Source organism: Schistocerca cancellata, chromosome 4 (genome assembly GCF_023864275.1).
Source record: "Schistocerca cancellata isolate TAMUIC-IGC-003103 chromosome 4, iqSchCanc2.1, whole genome shotgun sequence".
NCBI lineage: Eukaryota > Metazoa > Arthropoda > Insecta > Orthoptera > Acrididae > Schistocerca > Schistocerca cancellata.
Window position 1 is genome coordinate 923,000,199 of NC_064629.1, and position 19,101 is coordinate 923,019,299.

The window sequence follows — 19,101 nt, forward strand, 5'->3', positions numbered from 1 at the left end:
ATACTGTTCCCTGAGTATTCTCAGTCTCCTTAAAAACAGTGGATCACATACATACACCACTCTGCAACAGTTTATCTGCTAGTTCTTACGCTCGAAAGGGAACAGTAGTCCCCAAACTAAACAAATAAATAAATGATTCACTGGGTGTTTTAGTTTTTAAAATACATTAAACTGCCATTCCCTTGTTCCTTTTTTTTAATCCCTCAATAAAGTCCACGAATCCAAATGCACATTTACGTTTGTATTCTTATGTCACTTCTCTACTCGCAATTCAGAATACTATGGAGAAGGTTCATATTCTATAGCAATGAATTTATTCACCACTCCGTAAAGAAGGAATGAAGCTGCTAGAAATGATTTCTGTTAGTGAGTGTGGTTGTTCAAGAACTTGACAGGTAAATGAAAATCATTTCATGCATTCTCTTGGTTGGCATTAGACTCAGTTTCATTAATACACTGGTGGAAAAATCAAAACACCAAAAAGTAATTAATGTAGAGTAATGAAATTTCAGGAACGCATTTGTCCAGGTAACATATTTAAGTGACTAACATTGCAAGATCTCAGGTTAATGTAAGTGTGAGGTAAGCCATTGCAAATGCAAAATGCTGGTACATCAATAACTAGTTTAACCAGCAGCATGTCGAATGCAAGCCTGGAGATATGCATGTATTGTGTTTTATGGGTGCTGGATGTCAGTTTGTGAGATGGAGATCCATGCCTCTTGCACTTGGTCGGTCAATACACGTACACTTAATGCCAGTTATGGATGATGCTGGAGTTGTTCTCCAATGATGTCCCACATGTACTCAATTGGAGACAGATCTAGTGATCGAGCAGTCCGTGTTGACATTCTGTAGACCATGATGGGTTACAACACCAGTATGTAGGCTAACGTTATCCTGTTAGAAAATGCTCCCTGCAATCCAGTTCATGAATGGCAGCACAACAGCTCAAATCACCAGACTGACACATAAATTTGCAGTCAGGAGGCACGGAATAAACATGAGAGTGCTCCTGCTGTTATAAAAAATCACATCCCAGACTGTAACTCTAGGTGTAGGTCCAATGTACTCGTACTGAGCAATCAGACAGGTTGGTTGCAGACTCTCAGCTAGGCTCCTTCTAACAACACATGGCCATTACTAGCACTGAAGCGGAACCAGCTTTCATAATAAAACATAACAGATCTCCACTACACCCTTCAATGAGCTCCCAATTGACACCACTGAAGTTGCAAATGGTGGTAGTTTGGGGTCAGTGGAATGCATGCATCCGGCTCAGAGGTGTCTTTGAAGTAACCAATTTTCAACAGTTCATTGTGACACTGTGGTGCCAACTACTACTCGAATTGCCACTGCAGATGCAGTACAATGCACCAGAGCCATATGTGAAACTCAATGGTCTTCCCTCTCAGTAGTGCCATGCGGCTGTCTGAAGCCACATCCTAAGTGAAAGGTAACTAACGCTCAGGACTGTTACAGTGTGTATTTAAAGCAAAGCTGATTTGCGCCCTCACAGTGGCACTACAAGTGCCACAGACATTGTCTGTCAGATGTAGAATCACACCTACCAGCTCTTATTTATGTTGCACAACTTCTTCTTGGTGTTGCAATTCTTTTCCATCAGTGTAAATTAACACAGAAATTCCTAGTTCCTCTACTAGCTTACCAAGCCTCTAAGTAAGTCTGTGTAATTTCTGACAGATGAGGTATCGGGTTTACCATCATTTGATTCTTATTCCAAGAGCTTAAGTGTGCAATTTGTGAAAGAACTGCAAAGTGTTGTCAAGAAGTAGTCAATGGCTGCAACAGTTCAAGCTTTATTTTGGATGTTTGATATCAGGTAAGATAAACAAGTAACTGAACTTTCCAACTTCACTAAAACATGATCATCTAAGAAATCTCTAAAGTTACGTTTCTACTTTGTGTATAGTTGCTGTTCATGAGTGTGAGTTTAAATAAGTGTATTAAGTAACAATTCTGATCTACAGTTTTTAGTGTACCTACGGTACCACTTGTGGCATGCCAACAGGTAGTCTCAAAATTAAAAACAATTTACATATATTATAACAACAAAAATAATAAATTATTGATAATATAATGTAAATGGACAGATAAAAAATCTACTCACCAAACAGTGTCAGGGGAACACATACACAAAAATAGTTGATGTTTACAAGCGTTCTGGCAGAAGAGTTCAAGGGGAAGGAAGAGGGGTGAAGGAAAATGACTGGAGAGGTTAAGGGAAAGGGGTACAGTTCAGAAAAAATCACCCAGAATCCTAGGTCAGGGGGACTTACTGGACAGGATGAGAAGGAAAGACTGATTTACATATATTGATACAGAAACAGAAAATAGCAATACTTACTTCCTCCTCCCTCTCCCTCGATGTCAATTTGATCCTGAGGATATTTGGGCAGTGAAATTACGCTTTGCCTGTAGCTTGTTAATGATTTCTGACTCTTGTATTCAGGAAGATTTATTACAGAACCTGAGTAGAATATATCCTTTCGAGACAGTGGCCTCACTATTTCACGTTTTTCTCGGGGAATGCTTGATTTCGATGTTGTAAAGCATATGCTCTCATTTTCTCCTATCTGAAAACGAAATGGAAGTTTGAGACAAAGAACATTTTACCAATTGCAAGATCTATTTTATACTGGGAAAGAACAGTATTTTTATCTTATTTTTACCCGAAGTTCATTCATATTTCCCAATCAAAATATTATTTTCAAAATATTTTCTTTAGTGATTTTACCAATACTATAAAGCTAAAAGCACCATAAAGACAAATGAGTGGTATGGAAATCTACAGAAAATTTTCAATAAAAATTTTATTTACAATTCAGATATTGAATTTTCTCCACTAGACCTGATTATGAAATGCAATGAATTAAATGCACTGAAATGAAATGAACTGACTGAATGAGTACAATGAATAAAGATGCATTGACATAAAGTGGTATCAGTGTAAGCCACTCGGATAGTACTGAACTTGTGTTACAATGAACATGTAGCAACAAAAGAAAATTTGTGCCAGGCTGGGATTTGAACACAGATTCCCACATACCCTGTGGAATGACCTCTGGCAGTAGTGTTCAGAAATCATAGATGGGAGCATCAGTGACAAAAAAAGTTTGAGGCAGGCCTGGAAGTATGTTCGCACTGTTAAAAGTATGGACAAATCACTATTATCTACAACAATTCTGAACAAGCCACTCATGTCATCAACATAAATAACACTTGTTCATTTCTTGTAGTACAGATAACTTTAATAATAACATATATTCTGTGTTAGTTGTTGCACTTCTACTGTTTAATTTCCCAAACTTGTATCTAAAACTCGTTGAAATAGTGCACCAACATAGCATAGTGAAAATGTTGTGCAACAAGAACTTAAAATTAATTTATTTTGTTTTTTCAAAAAAATCTGTTCCCTTCTGGATACAAAATTGTACACTTATATCATCACTTATTTTATCTATTTAATGTAAAATATTTGAAGGATGATGGTAAGTTTTGTATCAATATTTGTTCAACAGACTAGCACATTATATTACAGCACAATAAAACACTGCCAGAAAAAAAATAGACTAATGGTTAGGTGACTGAGAGTGAGAAACAGAAAATCTGATTTGAGTTTTAATTTGGCACAAATTATCAATTGTAACTGTGTTGTGTCTGTTCATTGATTATACCTGTATACTTGAATGACCAGAGTAATAAAATTTTGGTCTGGGTCTCGAGTTTTAACTTGACATACACAAAGGCAGGCTTACGAGAGCTGCAAACGATAGCCCGCACCCTGGCATCAGCTCCAGGGGACACTGAAGGCTGAGCGGATTATCTGCCATTGAGTCAATCATTAATTTGTTCCCAAAGCTACTATGTCACTAATTTTATTTTTCAGGTAAACATGGACGACAGATTTGTTTCATATGGTTAACAGGATTCTGTACACTTGACTCAGACGTGTAATTAGGCCACGCTTGGAGCTGAATTGACAATAGTACCATTTTCAAGGAATTTACGAGTATTAAAGCCCAGAAAGCCGATATTCTGTGAATATTTTTCCTAATTTTAAATTTAAATGACAGTATTTGTTGTTGTCTTCAGTCTGAAGACTGATCTGATCAGCTCTCCATGTTACTCTACCCTGTGCAAGCCTCCACATGTATGAGTAACAGCTGCAGCCTACATCGTTCTGAATCTGCTTACTGTATTCATCTCTTGATCGCCCTATACGATTTTTATCCCCCCTCCTGCACACACACTTCCCTCCATTATTAAATTGGCCTTGATGTCTCAGAATATGTCCTGCCAACCAATCCCTTCTTCTAGTCAGTTTGTGTGACAAATTTCTTTTCTCCCCAATTCTGTTCAGTACCTCCTCATTAGTTACGTCATATACCCATGTAATCTTCAGAATTCTACTGTAGCACCACATTTCTAAGGCTTCTATTCTCTTCTTGTCTACACTGTGTTTCATCCATGATTCACTTCCATACAAGGCTACACGCAATACAAATACTTTCAGAAAAGACTTCCTGACACTTAAATCTATACTCGATGTTAACAAATTTCTCTTCTTCAGAGACGCTTGTCTTGCCATCATCAGTGTATCTTTTACATCCACTCTACTTCGAGCATCGTCAGTTATTTTGCTGCCCAAGTAGCAAAACTCATCTTCTACTGTGTTTCATTTCCTATCTAATTCCCTCAGCATCGCCTGATTTAACTTGACAACATTCCAGTATCCTTATTTTGCTTTTGTTGAGGATCATCTTATACCCTCCTTTAAAGACACTGTCCATTCTGTTCAACTGCTCTTTCAAGTCCTTTGCTGTCTCTGACGGACGTACAATGTCATCAGCAAACCTCAAAGTTTCTATTTCTCCTCCTTTGACTTTAATTCCTACTCCAAATTTGTCTTTTGTTTCTCTTACTGCTTGCTCAACTGTTTTTAGTGTTGTGTGGGTGTGTGTGATATCCATCCAGATAGTCGTATGTCTTAAAACACGATTCCAGGATGGGGAGATGTCCCGGACCCAGATCAAATCTGCCTGGCAGATTAATGATGAGTGGGTGGTGTGCCGCCCAGTCTGGGTGTGGTTTCTAGGTAGCTTACCACATCCACCTATGTGAATACCAGGCTGGTACCCAAGTCCTGCCTTAGTTAAACGCTTTGTAATCATTTAGAAAACTTTTGCTCACTTCAACACGAATAACACTGCATGCAGACTGTTGGAGTATATATATTTCGACGTAGGTGTTAATGGGGTGGTGGCAGGAAGAGCATCTGGCCACTCCTAAAATTAACTGTGGCACATGCGTACATAACCGTGCTGACCCTGTGCTGATGTGGGGCAAAGACTCAAGAAAAAGAATAACGAGTGTGTGTGATAATCGCTGAAGATTCTACAGAACACGTTTTTGTGTAAGTCCTGAAACAAAATTAATTTACCAGTAAAGTACGAATACTATGGGTAGTCAACCCGACTTCAATTCGATAATTACACACCTGACCTGACCCCTGTCCAAAAAATTACTCCTCACTATTTAGCTTGGCCCGTTGTGGACCCCAGCACACGAACGGCCAACTGGATCTGCGGTGTCGGACAGAGAAGAGGACCTCAGTTACATCTGGTGGATGACACAATACGTGTCAGAAACACGAAGATCACGGAGTGAAGGAGGCCACAGTTTCCGAGGCTGACACTGAGTGACAGAGATGCTGCAGTGCTCCAGATACCTCGTCACGGACTGCGATCGGTGGATTTCCTTCCACCGAGTGCAGATAAAGCGACAACAGAACGTATGCCTAGCATTATGTTACTAATTTTCTTTTCCTTATCATTACTGCACTCGTGTTTTGATCACTTTTAAAGATTGTATGTAGGCAGATAGTAACTTTCTCTTTTCAGTCTTCTTCTTTCCTTCGATCTATCTTTTTTCTTTCTTTATATTACGTCAGTTTCGCAATTTCTTTTTCTTCTTTTTAAGTACAGGGTTATTACAAATGATTGAAGCGATTTCACAGCTCTACAATAACTTTATTATTTGAGATATTTTCACAATGCTTTGCACACACATACAAAAACTCAAAAAGTTTTTTTAGGCATTTACAAATGTTCGATATGTGCCCCTTTAGTGATTCGGCAGACATCAAGCCGATAATCAAGTTCCTCCCACACTCGGCGCAGCATGTCCCCATCAATGAGTTCGAAAGCAACATTGGTGCGAGCTCTCTGTTCTGGCACGTTTCTTGGTAGAGGAGGTTTAAACACTGAATCTTTCACATAACCCCACAGAAAGAAATCGCATGGGGTTAAGTCGGGAGAGCATGGAGGCCATGACATGAATTGCTGATCATGATCTCCACCACGACCGATCCATCGGTTTTCCAATCTCCTGTTTAAGAAATGCCGAACATCATGATGGAAGTGCGGTGGAGCACCATCCTGTGGTACGTTTAGCTCCCTGCTTGTTTTATTCGTCGACTTCCGCGAGCTACGCCTGAAACTTGCCCGCACGCGTTCAACTGTTTCTTCGCTCACTGCAGGCCGACCCGTTGATTTCTCCTTACAGAGGCATCCAGAAGCTTTAAACTGCGCATACCATCGCCGAATGGAGTTAGCAGTTGGTGGATCTTTGTTGAACTTCGTCCTGAAGTGTCGTTGCACTGTTATGACTGACTGATGTGAGTGCATTTCAAGCACGACATACGCTTTCTCGGCTCCTGTCGCCATTTTGTCTCACTGCGCTCTCGAGCGCTCTGGCGGCAGAAACCTGAAGTGCGGCTTCAGCCGAACAAAACTTGATGAGTTTTTCTACGTATCTGTAGTGTGTCGTGACCATATGTCAATGAATGGAGCTACAGTGAATTTATGAAATCGCTTCAATCATTTGTAATAGCCCTGTAGTTAGATACCACAATGTGTTTTTGGTTTCGGAGCTATACAGAAAATTATTTAAACACTAATGAACTGCAACGACGACTGGAGTTGCTTACAGAGTGCACGCAATACGTACAAATCGGCGACTAAAATATATACGTAATAAAATTATGATTTACTTACGTCCGTCTTGGACCACATTTCCTCGCAGTTGTTGTTGCGAGAGCCAGCCACGACGGACGAGTTGGAGAGGCGGAGATGTAAAGACTTTCGTATGTCCCCGTTGGAGCTGACGTTTCCTCTGGAGACCTTGATGGCGCCCAGGGTGGGCCTGTACCGCTCGCCGGCGCTCGTCTTGCGGATGCGGTCGAAGAAGGGCACGGAGCCGTTCTTGGGCAGCCCCTGGACGTGCGTGGTGAAGGCGGGCTGCGACGCGTTGCGCGGGATGGCGGGCCGCGCGTCGTCGCGCAGCGCCTTCTGGTCGCGGTCGGGCGACGCCTCGTCGGCCTGGCGGCGCCGCAGCTCGCCGCTGCCCGCGCTCGACGCGCCGCTGGAGCCGCTCTGCTCGGGCGCCTTCACCTCCGAGATGGTGGGCAGCGTCGGCACCGTGGGCACCGGCGTCAGCGGCGTCGCGCCGCCCGTCACCACGCCGCCGCCCGCCGCTGCCGCCAGCTGGTCCAGGTTGAAGCTGGAGTGCACGCCGGGGTCGATGTTGATGGGCATCTTGAGGCGGCGCTCCATCGTGCCGTCCGGCAGCATCACCATGAAGTACGAGCCGCCGATCGAGCCGCGCTCCATCTGGAAGCGCTTCTCTTCGGCCATCCGCTGCAGCAGCGGCTTGCAGCTCGGCACCTTCTGGTATTCCAGGGGCCTCATCATAGCACCGAACACCTGCAATCGAGACGTGTCCGTTAAGGGTACGAGGTCCCTATTTGTATATTGTGGCTTAAGACTAGACTAAAAGCCAATGTTTTGTTGACACCGTACCTAGCAAAAAAAAAAAAAAAAGGGTCAAATGCCTCTGAGCACTATTGGACTTCACATCTGTGGTCATCAGTCCCCTAGAACTTAGAACTACTTAAACCTAACTAACCTAAGGAGATCACACACATCCGTGCCCAAGGGAGGATTCGAACCTGCGACCGTAGCGGTTGCGCGGTTCTAGACTGAAGCGCCTAGAACCGCTCGGCCACACCTGCCAGCCGGGAATTAACAGACTGTGGATGCTGAGTGGTAGTTGGAGTTAGACGCGTGGGACATTCCATTTCGGAAATCGTTAGGGTATTCGATATTTCGGGCTTCACAGTGTCATGAGTGTGCCGAGAATACGAAATTTCAGTCATTACCTCTCACCACGGACAACGAAATGGCCGACGGCCTTCACTTAACGACGGAGAGCAGTGGCGTTTGCGTAGAGTTGTCAGTGCTAACAGACAAGCAACACTACGTGAAACAACCACAGAAATAAATGTGGGACGTACGACGAACGTATCCTTTAGGACAGTGAGGCGAAATTTGGTGTTAATGGGCTGTGTCAGCACACGACCGACGCGAGTGCCTTTGCTAACAGCATAACACCAGTTGCAGCGCCTCTCCTGAGCTCGTGACCGTATCGGTTGGACCCGACATGAGTGGAAAACCGCGGCCTGCTGAAATGAGCCGCTGGTGGGCACAGAATGTGGTGCAGACTCCACGGACCCAAGTTGTCGACAAGGCACTGCACAACTTGGTGGTGGCTCCATAATGGTGTGGGCTGTGTTCCCATGGAACAGAATGGAACGCACCACTGACTGTAAATGTCTACCTTCGGCAACTTGGAGACCATTTGCAGCCATTCGTGGGCTTCATTTTTATGGATGACAGTGTTCCATGTCACCGGGCCACAGCTGTTCACAATTGCTTTGGAGAACATTCTGGACAATTTGAGCGAATGATTTGGCCACCCAGATTACCCGACACGAATCCCACCGAACATTTATGGGAAATAATCGAGAGGTCAGTACGTGCACAGAATCCTGTATCGGCAACACTTTCGCCATTATGGACGACTATAAAGGCTGCGTGGCTCAACATTTCTGCAGCGAACTTCCAACGAGTTGTTGAGTGCACGGCACGCCATGTAGGTACACTACGCTGGGCAGAAAGAGGTCCGATACGATATTAGGAAGTGTCCTATGGCTTCCGTCACTTCAATGTGTTTTCATGTGCACGCTGGCACAGTGACAAAACTGGCATATGGATTGTATATTTTTACGTTTCACATATGGACTTCTCAAATGGGACGATTGCGCCGTACTGCGATGGTTGTGCTAAACTCGTTATGAAGGCCACCACAAATCGGTTTCTGCTGCCGCGCCTTTGCAAACACACCCCACCGTTCATACACCACACACGCCATATCCTCTCTCAACGTAGCTTCAACCGACCCCCTCTCTCAGACAATGAAATCCATCGCACCAACTGTAGCCCTTCCCCACGGTCATGCCTATCTACCAAACTCGTCCTCCCCTTCCGTCTTCTCACTATCTGCCCAAGCACCTAGCTTCATTTCCATAGTTACCAACCAACGGCCTGTATATTTACACCCACATTTCTCTCCCCTACAGAACACGTAACGGTTTTCCTCTTCCCGAAAACATTTTGCGCCTGTGCAAGTCTTTCAGGTTTTTAATGAAAACGTTCTCCGTTTTAAAGGTCATCATCGTTATTTTCAAAATGTTTTAATTATCTATTTTTTATCGCTACCTGTTAGTATTTTTCAATTTTGATTTAAAACAAAAGAAAAACGATGAGAACTAACGTTTTACTTTATGTAAATGGCATCATTCAATCGTCTTGTTATAAATTTTAAAATAGTTTTATATTATATCCTATATTTTGTTTGCAATGTCTTCATTTAAACCGTAAAGGCTTTTGACTACAGAGCGGGATATTGCACTGCTGGCAGCCCTTATGGGAGGAGGGTTATGAAACTATACTAACGCATAAAAAGTTTGTGGTAGAGCGTGACCAAATGCCCTTCCTGTCACCACCCCTTCCTTCTTTTCGCCCTAGCGCCCAAAAATGTCTTCATTTAGTGTCATCCCATGTGAAAGTCCGAGAACGTTTTGGAAAAGTTTGCGAATCGCGTAACTCAGGCGGGACATGGAAGCCCCTAAAACCGACATCCTGTCGGCCTGAACGGTCCTCGCCCTTAACCCGCCGGTTGGATTTGATCAGGGGCCAGAGCGCCTCCGCGAATCGCGGGAGCGGCTTCTAACGCGAGCTGCTATCTAGGCGCGTCCGAAACATATCTGGCGTATAAACAATAAAACACAATTTAGTCCTTAGGTAGTAAAACATGTTTTTTAATAATAAAATCGGTCAACAGTGGAGAGGCATAAGGGCCTGGTGAGATACTCGTGCTAGTGAACACAGATTATGCGAACGAACCTGTTCCACTTCTTAGCAGCAGTTTATCGTAGGTCACTGGAGCAAAGAAGGCTACCGAGCGATTGGAAAAGAGCGCAGCTCATTCCTGTTTTCAGAAAGAGTCGTCGGGCAGATGAACGTGTATCACTGACGTCAACCTATTGTAGAGTTGTGGAACAACATTTATGCTTACTTGTTAGAGCGAAAATTCTCCTCTATAACAGTCAAAATGAATTCAGTGAGCAGAGATAGTGTGATATGCTGCTCGCTGTGTTCATCCATTAGATCTGCAGCGCCTCAGACAGAAGCGAGTCCGCCTCCGTAGCTCCGTGTGTCTGGCTGCTAAACGAAGGACCCGGGTTCGGTTCCCGCTAATGCCAGGGCGTTTCAAACGTTGGAGGACTCAGCCTCGTGACGCCAGCTGAGGAGTTATTTGAGTGAGAAGCAGTGGCTCCAAAGTCACGAAAGCCGACAACCGACGGGAGTGAGGTGCGCCCTCCATACCGCATTCAACGATGCCATTGGCAGAGGACGACACGGCGGTCGGCGACAATGGTCTCATCAGGGCCAAAACGTGGCCTTTGTTTTGCTTTTCAGACAAAGCCGCCCCCGTTAATGCCGTATTCCTTGACTTCCGGAAGGCAATCAATACAGTACCGCAAACTAATCACGAGCTGTCCGACTTTCTGACCAATCTGTGACTGGACGGAGGACTTCTTAGCACAATGCTTCTCAACACACGTTTTTAATGGAACAAACATGACAGATGTAAAGGTAGCTTTGGGTATGGAGGGTTGTAGGTCTATTACTGTTTACGCTATACATGATCCAGTCACGTTACTCTGACCATCCCTACAATCGACGGCAACGTGCAATAACCTCTCACAGACGACAGGTAGCAGCATTAGCTTTGGAGGGCTTATAAAGCATGTCGGAGGGGGGGGGGGGGGGGTTGTCGTAATACGGGAACGGAGCGATTTATCTCGCATCCAAAAGGTCATGATCGTTGGCTTTCGGTCAGAGGGTGGAAGCAGTTCCGAAACGGTTAAGTTTGTGATCTGTTCGCATGCCTCCGTGCTTATAATACACCGTTCGTGGCAAACTGACGATATCCAAAACCGGCACCGAGGCAATTGTGGTGCGCCGTGAGCTGTACATGAGAGGAGTGAACGACGGCTGCGGAGATGTGTCAGGGCGAAAAGACGTGCAACTGCTGAGCAATTGACCGCCCAAACGAACCAAGGGGCTGCCAACAGTGTCTCAACAATCGTTTAGCGAACGTCGCTGCAAGTGACTGGTTCCCGTATCCGTGATGACTGCTGATCATCCGCGACTAAGGCTGGAGTTTCCACGCCAGTAGCGCAAATGAACGTCCACAGAGCGCCGACAGGTGATGAACCGCGATTTATTCTCAATCGCACAGACGTATGTGCTTCGAAGAGCACCAGGATGAGTTTACCGTACCACGGCCACCAAACTCGCAGCATTGGAACCCAGTGGAGAATCTGTGGGACCACCTCGGTCGGGCTGTTCGCACCGTGGATCCTGAACGGAGAAAGCCAGCGCAGCTGTCCACGGCAGTGGGGTTGTCACGGCTCTACATCCCTGTCGGTGCCTGCCAGAGCCCCAGTGACTCTCTTCCTGCACGTCTCGCGCTGCAAAAGGTGGTTAATCAGGCCTTTGGCAGGTGGACACATTAATATGACTGGACAATGTAAATGACCGAGTGGATGGTGTCGGAGGGTTCGTGAGACTATTCGCGGACGATGCTGTTGCCTTTAGGAAGAATGTAACGCCGGTAGACTGAAGCTAAATGCAGGAAGACCTGTGGAGCATCGCCAACTGGTGCAGGGACCAACAGTTGACCATCAAGGCAAACATATGTCACGTGCTGTACGTAAACTGGTGGAGATACTCATTTTCGTTTGACTTCACTATTAGCAATAAACCAATGGGGACAATAACTGCCGTAAAATATCGATGACTTAAAGTCCGGAACGGCCTAAAGTGGAATGTCTACATGGGTGCAGCAGAGGCCAGACAGAGATAAGGTGGAAGAATACTAAAGACATGTAATACATACTCGAAAGAAGTAGCTTATTAAACACTCATTCGACCATTTCCTGAATACTGATCGGTAGTTAGGGACCCTTGCCAGGTAGAAATAATTAAAGAGATAGAGAGGTTCCAAAGAAGAGCAGGGCGTTTTGTCACGGGTTCCTTTAGTAAGCACAAGAGCATTACGGAGATGCTCACTGAACTCCAGTGGCTTGACGCTCTAAGAGAGGTGTTGTGCAACACGAAGATGTATGCTGTTAAAATTTCGAGAGCGCCCGTTCCAAGAAGAGTCAGGTAAGACATTATTTCATGCGTAATGAATAATATGAGAAATTAAAGCTCATACGGAGGCTTACCGACAGTATTTCTTCCAGCGTACTGTTCGTGAATGGTCCAGGGAAAGGGGAAATGATAATGTTATCAGATGTACCCTCCAATACATACCATAAGTAATCTTGTGGAGCACAGACGTAGCTGTAAAACTGTCTTCAGCCCGAAAGCTTGCTCGAACATCACAGTATTTTATTAAACAGGTTCTCTTGGAGTCGGTTATTGTCTTGTCTTTCACTAGGTGCACTCATCGAATTATTATAACGTGCATTACAACTCATCATGAAACTTGGCACTTTTCATGACTATATCTGTACGACGCAAGCCTTGACAAAGGAGAAACTTAACGTTTCGCGCTAGGAAAGGATGCTGGGACCGACTGAGAATTAAACCTTCTCTATCTACTTACATACGCAGAAACGTAGCGCCACCTAGTCCAGCCGCTTAATAACTAGTCCGAAATCGAACTTCATAAATTATTCTCTTAAGTGTTACTGAAGCACGATGAAATGTTGAGTTAGGATTCCTCTTTCTGCGTCATGGTGTCAAATGTGTTGTGTGCAATTTTTTTCCTCGGTGTTCAGTGTAATGTGCATAAAATGTTCTCTGTGTTCGAGCCGCACCATTTAGACTCGATACTCGAGGTTTCGAAGGTCGAAGGTATTCACCATCTCCTCCGTCATAAAATAAGTAACTGCAGGGACCGATATATTTCACTTTATTAGTAGTGAGAAGTGGTGTGGCTTGTATTGGTGCAGTGAAATCACCTACTGCGAGATTTGGATGCTGAAATGCGGTAAGATTATAGCCACTACCTCTTAGAATTTACTAGTGTACATCCGGATTCCTATAAGATCTTCGCATCTTTAAAGGAGATCTGATGTTGAAAGAAAGATGAACGGGACACTGGACCATACTCTCGTATACAGAAAGTCAACACATACTACTATTTAATAAAATGGACGAAGTTTCCATCAGCCTACCCTGAGGAATTCCGTTCAGAGCACTTCATTACACATAGACCAAACCATTTCAGATCACAATAACTTTTAGTCCGAACTAAAACATTTGAAGCTCGTACTCACAAAAAAACCTAAACAAACAGCACTAAATTAGACATGCATTCACCGGAAAAAATGCTCAAACCTCCTCAACTAAGCGTTAAAGCTAAGCCACCGGAATGCCTTCTGTTCGTTGGTGCAAGCTCAACTAATATACGTCATATACTAGATAAATATGATACCATACCAGCGTTCCGTACGAGGCGGGAAATTAAAGAAATGCAGCCTCAGTAAAACAACTGCCTTGGTTTGAGACAACCGGTGTTCACAACGTGCCAAGAGGTAATGGCGAAAATTACACATGTTCTCTGTGTGGTGTGTTTTGCGTCTTATGGTTTAGTTATCACATGTTAAAAGCTTATTCACTGTTGTGAAGGTATATTCGCAGAAACAAGGGTGACTGCGGTAACAAACCGAACAAATCATAATTACATTATTACTCTGTAACGATCAGCCAAAGAGCGTGGGTCTCTTACGAGCATCAAAATACTCAGAAGGTATCCCTGAACAACCTCTGAAAGTTTCTCAGTGGAGTTTTCGTTCGGCGCTTGTAAGATACATCTATCAGTCTCTGTACTTGGTCACCCTGAGATGATGAAGATGGTGAATACTTTCGATAGCTCGAGTTTCAACTAAACGTGACGCAGGTTGAACAGAGTAAAAAATTGTATGTATGTTTGCCGCCCTGAAAAACTCCAGTACTAGCGTAGTGTCGTGTTTATTATGGTAAGGATAAAAGGAGTTTTTCAGTTTTATTAGGTCTCTCCACATTCTTTCCTTTTAATGTGTGTCAGGGCGCTGATGACCTCGATGTTGAGCGCCCACAAACCCCAACACACACACACACACACACACAGGATAAAAGGAAGAGACAGGATGAAACCTGGTATCGGTTTCTTGACTATCACCAAAGGACCACAGTGGTAAGCTCTCCCACCCGATGTGTCTACCACAAATAAAACACTACCACTTTTTAGTAATGACCTATGCTGCGCAGAGAGATTATATTCACTCTGCTCTGTTGTTAATTACAGAAAGTGGAAAAACGGTAAAAATACTGCTACTGGCAAGAGCCTATCCCGAGCTGACACTGACGAACTTTCTTTGTACGAGGGTTACCCAGAAAGTAATGCGCCGCATTTTTTTCTTCGACAAATTTTTTATCGAACATAATGAGAATTACACATATGAAGGAATGGTGTTTTACCTACACACCCTATTTTTTCACGTAATCTCCATCCCGTCCTATGGCCTCCCTCCAGTGCGAAACAAGGGCGTGTATGCACTGTCAGTACCAATATTTGTCCTGGCGGCGGAGCCCCTGCTTCATTGTGTGACGCACCTTCTCATCATCCTCAAAATGTCTTCCACGAATGGCATCCTTTAATGATCCTAACAAGTGGGAGTCCAGGACGGGGGGGGGGGGGGGACTACGCCAGGGCTGTAGGGTGGGTTGGGTTGTTTGGGGAAGGAGACCAGACAGCGAGGTCATCGATCTCATTGGATTATGGAAGGACGGGGAAGGAAGTCGGCCGTGCCCTTTCAAAGGAACCATGCCGGCATTTGCCTGGAACGATTTAGGGAAATCACGGAAAACCTAACTCAGGATGGCCGGACGCGGGATTGAACCGTCGTCCCCCCGAATGCGAGTCCAGTGTCCTGTAGGGTGGATGGGGTAGCACTGTCCAACCCTGTTTTGCGATGTGTTCAGCAGCCTTCAGACTTGTGTGGGGCCGAGCGTTACCGTGTTTCAGCAAAACATCTCCTGGGTTGCTGTGGCGCCGAGGTCGCCGGAAGTTCGTCTTGAGTTTTTTTAAATGTGTTGGCATATGCTTCTGAATTAACGGTACCACCTTCACAGTCCCAGAACACAGTGATTATGACCTTTCTGGCGCTAGAAGTTGCTTTGAATTTTTTCTTCTGCAGGGAGCGGGAATGACGGCATTCCATCGGCTGTCGTTTTGTTTCGGGCTCAACATGATGAAACAGGTTTCATCCCTTGTCACAATCCGGGACAAGAAGTCCTCCCCCTCAGCTTCAAAACGTTGCAACAAATCCAGACAAATGTTTTTTTTTTGTGCGATTTGTGAATCACCGTTAGACACCGCGGCACCCACCTTGCAGACACTTTTGAATATCCAAGAGTGCGCATTATTGCATCCACACATCCTTTGCTGATTGACAGATGCAGCGTCAACTGCCGAATCGTAATGCGTCTGTCCTCGCGAATGACGTCAGTTCGCTGAAACATGTCAGGTGTGACCACCAATCGCTGCAAATCGTGGAGCTCCGCCGAACCGCCTTCTGATGACCTCACACTCCGTACCCAGCAACTAACTGTACAAGTGTCGACAGCAGATGCTCCACAGACTTTGCACAAGCGTTCGTGAAATTTCCTCACAGTTTCTTTCTATGCAGTAAGAAATTCGACGGCACGTTGCTTGTAACGTGCATCCCCTACAGACGCCATTTTGAAACTGTCCTAGAGCTACGCTATCTACCGGAAGTGACGGAAACTTGACGCGCTCACTCAGGAGACTTGAAATAATATACACGTAACGTTTCGCACTCGCAGCATTGTTTTCAGCTGAGAAAAAAATTGCGGTGCATTACTCTCTGCGCAATCCTCGTAATAGTCATCCATATCAATATTATCACTACACTATACTACTGAATGCAACGTACTACATATTTTCTTATTTGTAAGCTCTGCACTAAGCAGCGTGAAACTGTACACCTGAGTTTTATGGGGCTATTAGTTGATGCACGCTCAGCTTGATTACGGTCTAATATAAACGACCTGCTGGCTAGTGTCGCAAGCTCCATGAGACTGTAGGCGGGTGATGATGTTATACATAGAGAAGTCGCAACGCTTGACAATTGTAACGAAATGCAGCATTACCTACGGAGTATTAACGCTTGGTGCAGGGACTGGCAATTAAGAAATTGCTAGAAACAAATGTAATGTATTTCCCTTAAGAATGCGGAAAGATCCGTTATCGTTTGATTACACGATGTTAAAAAAATACTGGAAACCGTCACATCTGTTAAATACCCGGGAGTATGCGTACGGAGCAATTTCAAACGGAACGAACACACAATAAAAATCGCAGCAAAGGCCGACATAAGACTGAAATTCGTTGGAAGAATCCTGAGGAAGTGAAGTCCTTCCACGAAGCAGGTAGCGTACAAATCTCTTCCGACAGATTCCTGACTAATGATCCTCAGTGCGTAATTGATGCTTTTTGTCACAGGTTGCCGCGCGGTTAGAGGCGCCATGTCGATGATTGCGCGGCCCCTCTCGTCGGAGGTTCGAGTCCTCCCTCGGGCATGGCCGTCTGTGTTGTTCTTAGCATTAGTTAGTTAAGGTACTGTGTAAGACGAGGGCCCGATGACCTCAGCAAATTTGGTCCCATAGGAATTAACACATTTTTTTTTTTTTTTTGTCACGGTCCGTGTAATGAACGTGAAAGCGTTATGGAAATATTCACCGAACTCCGATGGTGGACACTACAAGAGGGACATTCTGCACAGTGTGGTTTATTGTCAAAATTACTGGAGCATACGTTCTAAGAACAGTCATGTATCTCGTGAAAAGAGTGCTATATCTCGTGAAAAGACCGTGAAGCTAAAATTAGGGAGCTTCGAGTTCAGACAGAGACTTAGCAACAATCGTTCTTTCCTAGGATGGTTCGCAACTGTAACAGGATATTGGGGGATGGGGTGGAGGGGGAGGGAGGAGTGATAGTGGTACACGAAGTATCCTCCACCACACTCCGTAAGGTGGCTTTCAGGGTACATATGTAAAAGTTTAGTATTTGTTGATCTTTCCAGTCCGTGATTCCTGTTGGTATTATGACCGGTTTAGACCAGCTAATTTTAAGGCATCAGTAGTATCTTCCACGGACGCATGAACGTAGGTTTGTATGCATCTATGAGCACGAAACATTGCATAGTGGGCGTATGAGAACAACTCTTCTTAAGATTTATCCAGTTGGAATCCATTATTAATGCTGCTCCTATCTAAAGGAGATTTCAGCTGGTGGGAAACAGTCATAATTGCAACTTCTGCTGTGATCTGGACTGATCAATGAACACTATAGACCTACTCTGACAAATGGGCTAGGCGGACGCGGGTGCATTCGTTAACAGTAGCCTCTTCTAAGCTCGTGACCATATCGTTTAGACCCCAGACGAGTGGAAAACCACAGCCTGTTCAAATGAGTCTCTATTTCAGCTAGTAAGAGCTGATGGTAGGGTTAGAGTGTGGTGCAGATCTCACGACGCCATGGACCCAGGTTGCCAAACAGGCTCTGTGCAAGCTGATGGTGTAGGTTGTGTTTACATGGAATGGACTGAGTCCTCTGGTCCAACTGAACCGATCAGTGACTGGAAATGGTAATGTTCGGCTTCTTGGAGACCATTTGCAGCCATTCGTGGACTTCATGTTCTCAAAACAAGATGGAATTTTTATGGCTGACAAGACTCCATGTCACTGGGCCACAACTCTCCGCGATTGGTTTGAAGAGCATTCTGGACAATTCATGCGAATGATTTGGCCACTAAGATCACCCGACATGAATCCCATCGAACATTAGGGGGACGTAATGAAGAGGTCAGTTAGTGCACAAAATCTTGCACCAGTAAAACTTTCGCGATTATGGACGGCTGCAGAGGCAGCATGGCTCAGTATGTCTGCAGTGGACTTCTAAGGACGTGTTGAGCTCATGCCACATCGAGACAGCAATATAATAATACCATTAGGGACGAAGCACTTCCCCTGAAGGAAGAGCTATTGCGATGATTATGTATACATGCAGTATCTTAGAAGACGGTGCTGCAAGAGTACAAGAACTGGTTACCCACAGGTTCAGCCGTGAGTAATGTAAATGTCACCCATAATCACTGGAAGGGTAGGCTACTGGAAAACCTTAATTGGTTCAAATGGCTCTGAGCACTATGGGACTTAACAGCTGTGGTCATCAGTCCCCGAGAACTTAGAACTACTTAAACCTAACTAACCTAAGGACATCACACACATCCATGCCCGAGGCAGGATTCGAACCTGCGACCGTAGCAGTCGCGCGGTTCCGGACTGCGCGCCTAGAACCGCGAGACCACCGCGGCCGGCAAAAACCTTAATTCTATGAATGTTATTGCTCAAAAGCCGATATAAGAGGGGCGTTCAATAAATAACGTAACATATTTTTCCTGGACCAGAGTCGGCTGAAAAATTCGGAATTAGCTTAGGGACATCGTGGAGTATTACCTCTTCAGCCCCTATAGTTCCATGAAGTTCTGATAGGTGGCGCCGCTATACGTAGCCTTAAAAATGGTGTCTGTTA

The 19,101-nt window shown here is 44.7% G+C and overlaps 1 protein-coding gene across 2 annotated transcripts in view; it reads right to left on the reverse strand.

The window, feature by feature from the left end:
* The window catches only part of LOC126185108 (monocarboxylate transporter 3), a 432,092-nt gene that overhangs the window by 23,548 nt on the left and 389,443 nt on the right, over positions 1-19,101 (reverse strand). For both annotated transcript variants that reach the window (XM_049927915.1, XM_049927916.1), the window contains exons 5-6: positions 7,080-7,787; positions 2,369-2,597 (exon numbers count right to left, since the gene is read on the reverse strand). In XM_049927915.1, coding sequence (XP_049783872.1) covers positions 2,369-2,597; positions 7,080-7,787 — 937 coding nt within the window. The remainder of the gene's footprint in view (positions 1-2,368; positions 2,598-7,079; positions 7,788-19,101) is intronic.